Source organism: Lycium barbarum, chromosome 2 (assembly GCF_019175385.1).
Source record: "Lycium barbarum isolate Lr01 chromosome 2, ASM1917538v2, whole genome shotgun sequence".
Taxonomy (NCBI): Eukaryota; Viridiplantae; Streptophyta; class Magnoliopsida; order Solanales; family Solanaceae; genus Lycium; species Lycium barbarum.
Window position 1 is genome coordinate 114,661,848 of NC_083338.1, and position 13,106 is coordinate 114,674,953.

At 37.1% G+C, this 13,106-nt stretch overlaps 1 protein-coding gene across 1 annotated transcript; it reads left to right on the top strand.

Annotated features, from left to right (window-relative positions):
- Positions 1–1,873: 1,873 nt before the first annotated feature.
- LOC132626829 (ISWI chromatin-remodeling complex ATPase CHR11-like) lies at positions 1,874–12,271 on the top strand. Its single transcript, XM_060341836.1, has 25 exons — positions 1,874–2,196; positions 3,431–3,556; positions 3,655–3,761; positions 4,204–4,310; positions 5,621–5,718; positions 5,819–5,998; positions 6,084–6,305; positions 6,757–6,891; positions 7,096–7,378; positions 7,481–7,554; positions 7,663–7,883; positions 7,969–8,056; positions 8,231–8,324; positions 8,417–8,605; positions 8,730–8,761; positions 8,855–8,931; positions 9,016–9,105; positions 9,257–9,326; positions 9,434–9,488; positions 9,568–9,626; positions 9,705–9,870; positions 11,251–11,429; positions 11,509–11,724; positions 11,800–11,901; positions 11,991–12,271. Exons 1-25 carry the CDS (start codon positions 2,005–2,007, stop codon positions 12,006–12,008), a joined length of 3,180 nt encoding a protein of 1,059 aa, XP_060197819.1. The 5' UTR covers positions 1,874–2,004; the 3' UTR covers positions 12,009–12,271.
- Positions 12,272–13,106: the final 835 nt, after the last annotated feature.

Consider the following 13,106-nt stretch of genomic DNA (forward strand, 5'->3'; position numbering starts at 1 on the left):
CAATTAGGGGATAATGTGATAACTATAGAATTGACCTCACTAATTAACTTTCCTAACCCTACACAAGTCTTAGGCGTTATTGACGTGGAGATCGTGAACTCTTGATAGGACAGAACGCGATCCCTTAAATTTCGAAACTGTAATGTTATCAGAAATATGTATTGCTTTCTTGTTTTGCACTATGTATAGGGCAACTATTCTAAGCAACAACATATCCGGTGCCACCATGACTTATGGAGGACTCGTTTTAGCACGGACTGCTCGGTCGAGGGGGATTTATCAGCCATCTCGCTTATTTCAAGGCAAAAAACTCCTTTTACCAATACAATAATGTTTGGTTATTAAATGGAACTTTCTTAATAGTGGTAGTTAGTTTTTGCACTGTATACTCGCCCACTAAAAAAATAGCCGACAAATGTATGTGTTTTGAATATTAATGTAATACACATAATATATACATATTTCATAATTTTTTTAAATATATTAGCTAGTGAATATAATTATTTTCTTCTGAACGGCCAAATGTGTAACTTACCTTTATAATTTTGCATATATAAGTAAAATTTCCTTAAAATTTTGTGTTCTCTATAATTTCCTCCATAAGTAAAGGGTAAACGGCAATTTGCACGATTGTCCTTAATCGGGGGTGGTCTTTAATCTTTGCCCCTCAAATTGTCGGTCCTTAATTTTTGCCCTTCGTCTAAAATACCCGAGGTACTGGGTTTGAACCCCGGCTCAGTAAAATAAAAAAATAATTTCGCAAGACAGAGTTTCATAGCAAAGTAGTCCTATACTTGCAAAGTTAAAAAAAAAAAAAAAAACGCCTTGAGACAGACTTTTGCCCGAATAGGCCTATTTTGCTATGAAACGCTGCCTTACGATTTTTTTACTGAGCGGGAGTTCGAATCTGGAACCCATAGATTTTTAGGCGAAGGAAAAAAAAAATTAAAAACCACCAATTTGAGGGGCAAAAATGAAAGACCAGTGCCTTTGAAGAACAATCTGCGCCAAAATATGACCTTTTTTTTTTGCCTGGATTTCCCTTCTTTTGGGGTGGTATTTAATTTTTGCCCTTCAAATTGGTGGTCTTTAATTTTGCCCTTCGCCTAATACCCGGGGTTCTGGGTTCGAATCCCAGCTCAGTTAAAAAAAAAGAAGGAATTTCGCAAGGAAGAATTTTGCTTTAAGGCAGAATTATGGCCGGAAGGTAAAATTCTCTTAAGGCAGAATTTTGAAGGAAGTAATATCTTCTCCAAGCGGAAGTAGGCACTTAATTCAGCTCCAAAAAAATCAACACACACCCACACTGTCATGCACAGGGATACCATGGTAGTTGCTTTTCATCCCACCCATGTTCTGTGGACATATTAAGACTTAAAAACGACACATCTTCTCCCCCCCTTCCCCTAAGGCAAAGTTTTGCAATGTAGAATTTTGGCTTTGAAGGTAAAATCTGCCTTGCGAATCAAAACTCTATCTTGCGATTTTTGATTGAGCGGGGGTTCAAACCCGAAATCAAGGAAATTTTAGCGAAGGGCAAAAATTAAATATTTCAAATTTGAGGGGAAAAAAATTAAAAACCACCCCAAAATAAGGACATTCGTACGAATTACCCAAAAAATGAAGGGTAAATACCAAGTGGGCTTTAGCACGAGATAGGCCCAAGAGAGGCGGTCGTCATCAACCCAAATGAGGAGGTTGGGCCCAAACAAAAACCGAACCCCAGTCCAAAAGGCGGGAAATCACATTTTCACCAATAAGTGGCGGGAATGACACTTCACCCAAAAAAAGAAGAAAATGAATACTGTAGTAACCAGTAAAAGGTTCCCATTTTGTTGGTGTAAACGGGTTCCCTATAAATACCTAAACATAATAAACCGTTTCCAAGTCGGTCCATATTACACTATACTACTTACTACTACATTCTATTACTTTCCCCGCAGTTTCTTTTTTCCCTCTTTCACAATACAAACCCTCAAACTTAGCGTTTTTTGAATCAGAGCGATGGCGAGAAGCTCGAGAGCGAAATCGTCGCCATTATCAGAGGGTTCTGAGGAGGAGAGAGTCAACGAGCAAGTCAACGATGAGGAAGACGAGGAGGAACTTGAAGCCGTCGCTAGGTCTGCCCAAGACTCCGAAGAAGATGACGACGACGCTACGGCTGACAGAGCCGATGCTGAAGACGACGATAATGAGGTCTCTTTATTTGCCGCTTCTGTTTACTTCTGCTGATTTTTGTTTACTCACTCTCACACTGGCGGATCCAGGATTTTCACTCAGTGTTCGAAAAATAAAAATGTAAATTAAGCCAAAACCACATAATTCCACTGTAATTTTGAACACCCTGGACCACAAAATCTAAACATAAAAAGTATTGTTGGCTCTGAGAATCGAACCTGGGATGCTGGAGTGCACTATGAACACCCTGGATTGCTTGAGCTAACCATTTGTTTTTATGTATGTACATGAACACAGATAATCTACCCTATACATACAGTGTAATTTTGCGACCCTCCTGTCCTCCGAAATCAGTCCCTGCTCCCTCTGTTTCACTCTGTTTCAATTTGTTTGTCTGGTTTTGACCTGGCATGTAGTTTAAGAAAATAAAGAACTACTTTTGAGTTTTGTGGTTTTAAACTAAATAGATGCTTAGAATGTACGAAAATGTCATTTAATCTTGTGATCTTAAATATGCCATCTGGAAATTTGGATAAAAGGAGTTGCTAGAAAAAGAAAGAGACAATCTTTTTGGAACGGACTAAAAAGGAAAGTAAGACAAATAAATTGAAACGTAAAGATTGTTTTTTAACTGCTATCGGAAGATCTGAGTTTATATTTGAATATATTTTGTTGGGTCATTTTGCTGCATAAATGCGGAATAATGATGTGTTAATGTGTGGATATCCCAGTGTTTTAGTTTACTGTGGTATTTTACGTCAAGTTTCAAAACGATACTAGAAAGGAATGTGAATAATTGAGCTGTAGTTACCGGTGAGAGCATTTTTCTACTCATTATTAGGAGTTGGTGCCCAGTAAAAATGTGCTAATGTGTGGATACGTGGAGTTCCAGGAAGTGTTGAAATGGCAGAAAGTAAAGTGAATATGATTTTGCTGGTCAAAAAGTATAGTTTCTGGCTCATTATTACGAATTAAAGCCCAGCTTTTCACCTAATTAGTGGACACTCAAGGGTTTTAGTTTAGAGTTAGTATTTCAAGTGAATTTCTGATGGCATAAAGGAAAAGGAAAGCTTATTTTGCCACTGACATCGAAGTTCACATCCCTGATAAAACACATATTTTTGATAGCCCATTAGTGAATTATTCAATGTGTAGTATATGTGAAGCCAAAATGATGACGACTTAGCTGATTCAATGAATTAACGAGCTTTACTGCAGTTGTTTTAAGTTTGTTTTGCTATGCTACCTGTAGGAAGATGCTGCCGCTAATGAGATCTCCAAGCGTGAAAAGGCTCGGTTAAAAGATATGCAGAGGCGTAAGAAGCAAAAGATACAGGAAATGTTGGATGCACAGAATGCTGCTATAGAAGCTGACATGGTATTTTACTTAGACTAATTGCTGATAGATTTTGCGTTCTCATCTTTTCAGTTAGTTCCTTGTGAAGCTGTGCCTTATGGTAATTTTATCCTTGATAGAATAACAAGGGAAAGGGGCGTCTGAAGTATCTATTGGAGCAGACAGAGTTGTTTGCACATTTTGCAAAAGGTGATCAGTCTACTTCAGAAAAGAAGACAAAAGGAAGGTGCTTGTAATGTTGACTTCGTTGTTTTCCCCCAATATGCAGAGCTTTCTGTTTGAAAGCTCTTTTGCTAGTTTTGAACCATGTACTTTTTGGGTGTTAGTGGTGACTGGTGAGGAAGTAGAATGGGTGAAAAGGAAGAATGATAACATTAACCTCTTTGAGGTTTATGTTTATATTCCTCCTTTAACCTAAAGGGTTATTTCCTTAACCTTTTTCAAGGGGGACTATGTGTAGGCATCCGTTCTTGTTTGTTAGGTGTAGCTGGCAAATTGAAATCAACACATCCTAAATACTAGTATTGTTATTTGGGTGGCTTGATAGGGACTATTCATTTTGGTTGGTTTTTGAATACCGTCTTCTTCTTGAAATGGTGACTTTGAAATGGTGACTAGGGATTGTTTTTTTTTTTTGTATGAGCCAACTGATTAAACTTTTTTTCCAGGGGTCGTCATTCGTCAAAGATAACTGAAGAGGAAGAAGATGAAGAGTATCTCAAAGAAGAAGAGGGTGGGCTATCTGGGAGTACACGACTACTGGCACAACCGTCTTGTAAGATTCCCCCTGTATTTTAGCTTCTTGCTTTACACTGCACGTTTTAGTGCAAGTATATTTGTTGTATGAAGCCGCTGCCAACTGTGGGAACTGTATCAGAAAGGCTTTTAGATCTGACTTACCCTGAGTTATTTATCTCCTAGCTGATCAAATATTACGCTCCTTTTCTAGAGAATTAAAATGCTTTGTTGAGTGATCCGCTTTATCATCCTTCTCTTTTACAATTTAACCATTTATATATCTAAATCCAACTTAACCTGAGTGCTATTTTAATATTGCTTATAAATAATAAATATTTTAAGATAAGTGATTTCAATAATCTTTATAAGGTTAGATATTTTCTTCAAATTTACTCACCTTTTTAAGGTAAATTTTCAATTCTGAATCCTCTACTAGTTGAGAAATAATTACGTCTTACTGGTTTTTTTTTAATAAGCCTTGCTCCTGCCAACCGCGTTATAGGCTAGTTAACAAAATTGCAAGTCCATTCCTATACAACCAACTAAAGCAACCTAGATATTAGTTAACATTGACTTAGAACTTTGCACGGTCCTATAGCTGCATCCATAGTTTAGTTTGCCCATTGAAGGGACTATGTTTGTTTGAAGGTGATACTGTTAGGTTATACGATATGTGTGCATAGTGGCAAAGAACTTAAGTCCCTTCTCTATGGTTGTATCTCAGAAATACTTATTAAACTGTGGAGTCTTTACGTTTATGAAGTCGTTTCTGAAATAGATGAAGCTTAGGGTCAATGAGTCTTCAGGAACATTAAGTATTAGAAAAATTCTCAATGCAAAAGCACGTTACAGAAAACCTTACATAAATAAACAAGTTTGTCTCCTCTTGAATAGCTCAAGCTTTTAGCTGAGGTGGTTCACACAACTGAAAATAGTATTGGAGCATGCAGGGGTTCATCCTGCATTTGAGTCTGCTGCTATCTATCAATTTTTTTATGTGTTCTTACCTCGAAAAAAGAATTTGGCCTGCGCAGGAAGGGTGTGTAATAGATCTAAAATAATTAAATAAATGTCTCCGCTCTGCAACGTTTTAAACTTTTAGATTATGTTGTTCACAAAATACAGTATATTCTTTACTGAAGTCTTCCACTATTAATATTTTACATAGAAGTGCTAAAAACTGATAGCCTTGACCTTGTGGGTGGGCATTCTGGAGGAAAAATCAAATTGAGAAGTGGAAGTTTGAATTCTATTGTGATTAATAATGCTTCTATGTTAGACAAAATGTCTCTATTGCTGTTCTCATTCTCTTTGAGGATGTAACAGTTACACGTGTGTGTTTGGCAGGTATTCAGGGAAAGATGAGAGATTATCAACTTGCTGGTTTGAACTGGATGATACGGCTATACGAGAATGGCATAAATGGGATACTTGCTGATGAAATGGTCAGTGTTATCAGTTGATTTTTTAAAGATATTCCTTTTCATTCTGAGCTTTGGGCTTTTGAGAGAAGCATTTTATTTAATCATTCCTGTATTTGCATAGGGTCTTGGTAAGACTTTGCAAACCATCTCTTTGCTGGGGTACCTGCATGAATTTAGAGGGATTACAGGTCCTCACATGGTTGTTGCTCCGAAATCCACACTTGGCAATTGGATGAATGAAATCAAACGTTTTTGTCCTATTATACGCGCTGTAAAGTTCCTTGGGAATCCTGAAGAAAGGGTAAGCAGATAAGGGATTCTCTTTCTTTCCCATATGTATATATCTCATTGCTTCTCCTGACTATGCTTTCATTTTCCTTTTATAGAGACACATCCGGGAGGATTTACTAGTTGCTGGGAAGTTTGATGTGTGTGTTACAAGTTTTGAGATGGCTATCAAAGAGAAGTCTGCTTTACGACGCTTTAGTTGGCGTTACATCATCATTGATGAGGCCCATAGAATCAAGAATGAAAATTCTCTTCTTTCCAAAACCATGAGACTCTATAACACTAATTATAGGCTATTGATCACAGGGACGCCACTTCAGGTGAATATTTGTCTTCTACAATTTCCTTTTTGTTTAGCAAGTACTTTTATCTGAAAGTATACTTGACCTTCTCATATAACCTATGTCCCAATTTCCCCGACCCTTTCTTGAAATGGATATTTACCCGTCCCTAAATTCTATAATTGATATCGAATGATGTTACCTTCTAATAATTTGTTGGGGCATCTCTTTAGCAAATTATTCTATTTTTCCTTTTGACATTTCATATGCTTTATTCTATTGAACTCTCCCATATCATAGCTTCTTGAACCTTTTCTATTAATTTCCTTACTAGTTAAACCTTATCTTCTATTTTGTAACAGAGTGATGCTATTTTTTTATGTCTTACCTTTGTTATGTTTTGACATCTTCTACTATTCTCTGGTTATGGATCTCTCTAGTCTCATGATTTTCGTCAATTGATGTGCTGGGTTTTATGCAAATTGCACAGAATAATCTTCATGAACTCTGGGCGCTTCTGAACTTTTTGCTACCAGAGATCTTTAGCTCTTCTGAGACTTTTGATGAGTGGTTTCAAATATCTGGCGAGAATGACCAGCAGGAGGTGGTCCAGCAGCTTCATAAGGTAAATTTGTCAGTAATAGTTGTATAATTAATACTAGCAATTTGGCTATGTCATAAGATACAATGTTCAGGTTGAAGGGACAAAGATAAGATCAACTACATGTGCGAGAGCTTGCAGCAGACGTGATTTCCTTATTTATTGAACTTTGACATCCGGCACTGGGAGAAAATATCCACTAACTTTCTAGTTTTGCTGCCTAATCAGGTCCTTCGTCCATTCCTTCTTAGGAGACTGAAGTCTGATGTTGAGAAAGGCCTGCCTCCAAAGAAGGAAACAATTCTTAAGGTTGGTATGTCCCAGATGCAGAAAAACTACTATAGGGCTCTGTTGCAAAAAGATTTTGATGTTGTTAATTCTGGAGGAGAGCGCAAGCGTCTGCTTAATATAGCAATGCAACTCCGAAAATGTTGTAATCATCCATATCTTTTCCAAGGAGCTGAGCCAGGACCTCCATATACAACCGGAGAGCATCTCATAGAGAATGCTGGTAATGTTTTGATTTCTATGAATGAATAGGAATATCTAATCAATCGTGGTTAGTTTTTTTTATTTTTTTTTTATTTTTATATAATGTATGTTCTTAATGCAGGCAAAATGGTTCTTCTAGATAAATTGCTTCCTAAGCTGAAGGAACGTGGCTCGAGGGTTTTAATATTTTCACAGGTTTTTTCCTCTTTTTTTGTTTTAGACCTTATGTCCTACTATACCTTTTCTGATTAGCTAATGTACAGCTTTTTGGGCTGAACGCTTTATTTCAATATTATTATTTAGATGACACGGCTACTGGACATCCTTGAGGACTACCTGTTGTACCGAGGTCACCAGTATTGTCGGATTGATGGAAACACTGGTGGAGAAGATCGTGATGCTTCTATTGAAGCATTTAACAGACCAGAGAGTGAAAAATTTGCCTTCTTATTGTCAACCAGAGCCGGTGGTCTTGGTATCAATCTTGCTACAGCAGATATTGTAATTCTTTATGACAGTGACTGGTGAGGATCTTGTAAGTCTGGTTTTCAGAATCTAGAGAATAAGATGATATCTGAGTCTCTTGGGTTTCCTGTCATCATATTACAGGAATCCACAGGTTGACTTGCAGGCTCAGGACCGTGCCCATAGGATTGGACAGAAGAAGGAAGTCCAAGTATTCCGTTTCTGCACTGAGGTCTGTTTTCTTTCTAGATGTGTTACTGTACTTAAAACATGTCACTCTGGTCTCTTGAATTGACAGTTGACACATTCTTTAACTCAATTATTTTTTTATTGTTGAGAAAGTTTCTTATTTCAGTTAATTTCCTTTGTTGTTGTGTAAGTTTCTGATTCAATTTGATTCCAACAGTATACAATTGAGGAGAAAGTGATTGAAAGGGCTTATAAGAAGCTGGCACTTGATGCATTGGTTATCCAGCAGGGACGGCTGGCTGAGCAAAAAGGCGAGTTCTCATTTTTGTTCTATTTCTTTGTCTTGATTATATTTTAGATACTAGGGTGTACTGAATTGGTCGTTGGTTGGTTGATCATGCAGCTGTTAATAAGGATGAGCTGCTGCAGATGGTGCGGTTTGGTGCTGAAATGGTTTTCAGTTCCAAAGATAGCACTATTACAGATGAAGATATAGATAGAATCATTGCCAAAGGAGAAGAGGCAACAGCGGAACTTGATGCCAAGATGAAGAAGTTTACAGAAGATGCTATCAAGTTTAAGATGGATGATAGTATGCCCTCTGCTCCTCTTCCTTTTGGCTTGTGGATTGTATCTTTTGGCGCTATATACTTTGTGTTGCTTTTTTGCTGTTGTAAAAAGATATGGTTTAACTTCAGATTGACTACTTTTTACAGCTGCTGATTTGTATGACTTTGATGACGAAAAGGTAAGTGTGATTTTTTTGTTTAGTTGTCTAACAATTCTTTGTTCCAGGGACTTTGTGCTTATCTTCCTTTTTATGCTTTATTTGTTGATGAAGGATGAAAACAAGGCAGATTTCAAGAAAATTGCCGGTGACAATTGGATAGAACCTCCAAGAAGGGAGCGAAAGCGCAAGTATGATTTTAAGTTGCTAAGTTCAACCTTCATGTGTTGAGAGTTTAAATTGTGATCATTTCAAATGACTCTTCTTTGTGTCAGTTACTCGGAGTCTGAATATTTCAAGCAAACCATGCGACAAAGTGGTCCTGCAAGACCTAAAGAGCCTAGGATTCCTAGGATGCCTCAGCTGTAAGTCAGCACTGCAAACCATTCTAAATTTTTCCCCTCCCAGTTTTTGTTGTGCCATAAGCAAAACTGACTTCTCTGAGCTCAACCTTTCGCAAGTTGGTCTCTTTCGTTTGCCAAAATTCTGTTTATTGACATGTCTTACCATTCATAGGCACGACTTTCAGTTCTTTAATACCCAGAGGCTAAGTGAGCTGTACGAGAAGGAAGTGCGTTTCCTCATGGTGGGTTATGCCTTGGGATGTTCCAAATTTCTTTTATTGGGCCCTTATGTGCCTTTTTTTTTTTTTTTTTTTTTGGTTTTGTGTCTTAATTTTCTTAATCATTTCAGCAAACTCACCAGAAAAATCAATTAAAAGACAGTATAGAAGTGGAAGAGCCCGAAGGTATAATCTCTTTTTCCTTTTAAAGTAGTTCTCTCTTCTTTTGCTTTGTGAATATGTGCTAACAATTGGTGCATCATAGATGTGGGAGAGCCTCTAACTGCTGAGGAGCAGGAAGAAAAGGAGAAACTATTGGAGGAGGTAAGTGGTTTAATAACTCGTCATGGGGTTTATATATAGATTTTATATGTATCAGAATTTGACAATTTGTACGTGTAGGGATTTTCGACGTGGAGTAGGAGAGACTTCAATACTTTTATCAGGGCATGTGAGAAGTATGGTCGGAATGACATAAACAGTATCGCTGCTGAAATGGAAGGAAAGCCAGAGGAGGAGGTTGAAAGATATGCAAAAGTTTTCAAAGAAAGATACAAAGAGCTAAATGGTAAGTTGTAGTTTATTTGCTAAACAAGCGAGAACTACTGTCTACTCTCCAATCCAATTTTTATATGATATAATTGTTAATACGAGAGTGGTAAGTAACATTAAGTGTCAAGTGGGTAAACACATGGTGCACATGTTTCCCTTTTTGGGTCTTAGAACTGCAAAGGAGAGATGATGCCCTTCTTTCAAAACTGACTATTACTTGTCAATTAGATAATGGAAATGGAAAAGAAGGGTGCTGGAAAAAGCAAATTAGATCCTATGCAACTGTAAACACTATTCCATTGGGTGGGAATTCCCTTTTAGGAGTAGCAGTACAACTATTGTTTAGAAGATATAACTTTTAATTGGGGAAGCGATTTTGTGCATGACATTCTTCCACTGTCTAGTGTATATGCTTGTTTTGTTTGTGAGGCTAAGGGAGTGGACCTGTCAAATAGCAAAAATAAAATGTTTAATTTCCCTGTCATTTCTTTGTTGTAAAAACCACTCTACGGCACAAGGTTCCCTTTCTTTGGTAAGTAGTTTAAAATTTCATAATTGGTGAATTTGAACTATGCTAGTGCTGCAAAATCTGGTAATCAAAAGGTTCTTGCTGAACTAGTTATGGTTCTCTTCTTCAGTATACACTACCATTTGGTTATTTGTGTGATTGTTCTTGTAATGCTCATGTTCTACTCAAAGTTTCCTAACTTCCTAAGAGATTTATATCACACTTCATCCATATTAAAAATATTTTGTTCGTCAGCTAATAATGCTATTTTAACAGCTTTCACAAGGTTAAAGAATTTATTGAACTATTCAAAGTTATTTTTTTGATATGTAACTGTTCACAGTTAAACCCGATGATGTTTTTGGGATTAAACATACTTTCAACTATTTTCTTCTATTACTAGTGTGATATAGAAGTCAAATTGGCATCATAATCGATGTGCTCAGCCAAATGGTATTATATAAATTGAGATGGTGGAAGTATACATTGTGTTGCTAGATCTTTTTCTTTTGATAATCAAGGAATTCCTGAGGGCAATTGGCACACTGCTTGAAACTCGGTGGATAATAGGCTCGCGCCTCTACCGGTCTCCACTTAAATACTAGGTTTTTGTCTATGATAGGGTTTGAACTTGTGACATGAACATCATGTGTTGTGCCTTTAGCACTACACCAAAGCCCTGGGACCATTTGAGTTACCAGGTCTTTCACACAATGTCATACTAGTTGACATTGCAGAACTTGAAAAAGATAAGTTGACAAATTCGTTCTTGAGGTTCGGGCAGAAATGAAGTTCCCTCTTGTGGCTAATGTTCTTGCACTAGATAGCATTTGGGTGTGCTCTTTTTGGCATTTGAGCACTTTATTCTAATGGATGGAGTGCTTGCAGATTATGATAGGATTATAAAGAACATTGAAAGAGGAGAGGCTAGAATTTCGCGAAAAGATGAGATAATGAAAGCAATTGGGAAGAAGTTGGACCGCTACAAGAATCCATGGTTGGAGTTGAAGATACAGTATGGTCAGAACAAAGGAAAATTGTATAATGAGGAGTGTGATCGTTTCATGGTAAGCGGACTACACTCTTGGGGCTTTAATCTTATACTGTTAATCTTTCAAATTTATGTATATGATGGTCTTTTTGTAGATGTGTATGGTTCACAAACTTGGCTACGGGAACTGGGACGAGCTGAAGGCTGCATTCCGCACGTCACCTTTGTTTCGGTTTGATTGGTTTGTGAAGTCTCGAACCACTCAAGAACTGGCTAGAAGATGTGATACACTTGTTCGGTTGGTGGAGAGAGAAAACCAAGAATTTGATGAGAGGGAGAGGCAGGCACGCAAAGAAAAGAAACTTGCAAAGGTATATACCCAGGACCTCTTTGTGCTTTTGCATCGTAAAAGTACATTTGATGCTAAAAGTATTTTGTATTAACAGAACACAACACCATCAAAGCGCACTTTGGCAAGACAGACAGCCGAAAGCCCTCCCACCTTAAAGAAGCAGAAGCAGTCATCAATGGATGATTTTATGAGCTCGGTAAATATATGTGCTATGATTTTGTGTTTGTTTTGGTTTGAGTTCCCACTTGTGACTTTATTGTTCATGGTTGTTTCCTCTTTTTACAGGGTAAGAGAAAGAAATGATGGTTTAACTTAGACAGCCTTTTCTTTTTGTGGTTAGATCCTCTGGTATTTTGTTTTACTAGGTTGGTCATCTGATGCTCTAGCCGCAATGTCAAGGGCATTGCAATTCCGTCGGGTGCAGAGGAAAACTAAAGTATTCAGATTTAATGTGTTAGTCCATTGTACAAAATCAAAATAGAACTCCATTTAGGCTTAGTTGTATTACTGTAATGTGACATTAATACGTAACTAAGATCAACTTATCAATTTATTGTTTTTGCCTACTCGCTACTCTGCTCTTGTTTTGCATACATTTTTACGCATTTTTCGTTTGAAAAGAAAAAGAACGTTATCCATTTAAACATTAGGTATGCAATACGTACAACCAAATGCCAAATGAACGCGTAGAACAACCGATAGCGTTTAAAAGATGGCCTGCAAAAACCAAGCTTGATTAATTAACCAAGCTATAACATTTAGGATGGAGTTAATAGTTATGACGACAAGCTTCATAGATGTGGGTGGCGAATTAGATTTTCTTTGCTTGCATTTCACCTAAGTAGATAGGATTTTTCATATGCCAGAGAGGCGTCTTTTCCATCTTTGTTCCAGCGAAACTGGTTTCGGATATATTTAACTTCATGTGTCATTTGTGTCAAGACTTCTTTTTTTGTTTCCCTTCAAATTTCACCTATGGAATTGATACACACCCAACTAGGGTGTTCATGGTTCGATTTGGGTCAGTAATTGATTAAAACCATAATCAACTCAATTTAGTCGGTTTTTAAATTTCTAAAACCATAACCAAACCAAATAAAATAATAACCACCGATTTGGTTATTGTCGGTTTGATTCGGTTTGATTCGAATTCTCGGTTTGTGACTAGCAGCCATGAGACTTATCAGTAAAACATTAAAAAGTTGAAAACGACATGTCTTTTGTTTGGTTCAAACGATTACTTTTATTTATAGTTTAAGGTGAAACATAAATCATAGAAACATTTTCACTACTAGTAATAGTGTAGTACTCAAGTTATCCAAAGTTGCTTAACTATTACATATAGAGCTAAAAACTAACTTAGTAGTGGCTACACCATTTTTGTCATCTTAATACACATAC

Coding starts and splice junctions, on each gene's coding strand:
- LOC132626829 (XM_060341836.1), top strand. CDS start 2,005: ATGGCGAGAAGCTCGAGAGCGAAATCGTCGCCATTATCAGAGGGTTCT. Junction 9,106..9,256: donor ATTCCTAGGATGCCTCAGCT/GTAAGTCAGCAC, acceptor TACCATTCATAG/GCACGACTTTCAGTTCTTTA. Junction 9,489..9,567: donor AGAAGTGGAAGAGCCCGAAG/GTATAATCTCTT, acceptor GGTGCATCATAG/ATGTGGGAGAGCCTCTAACT.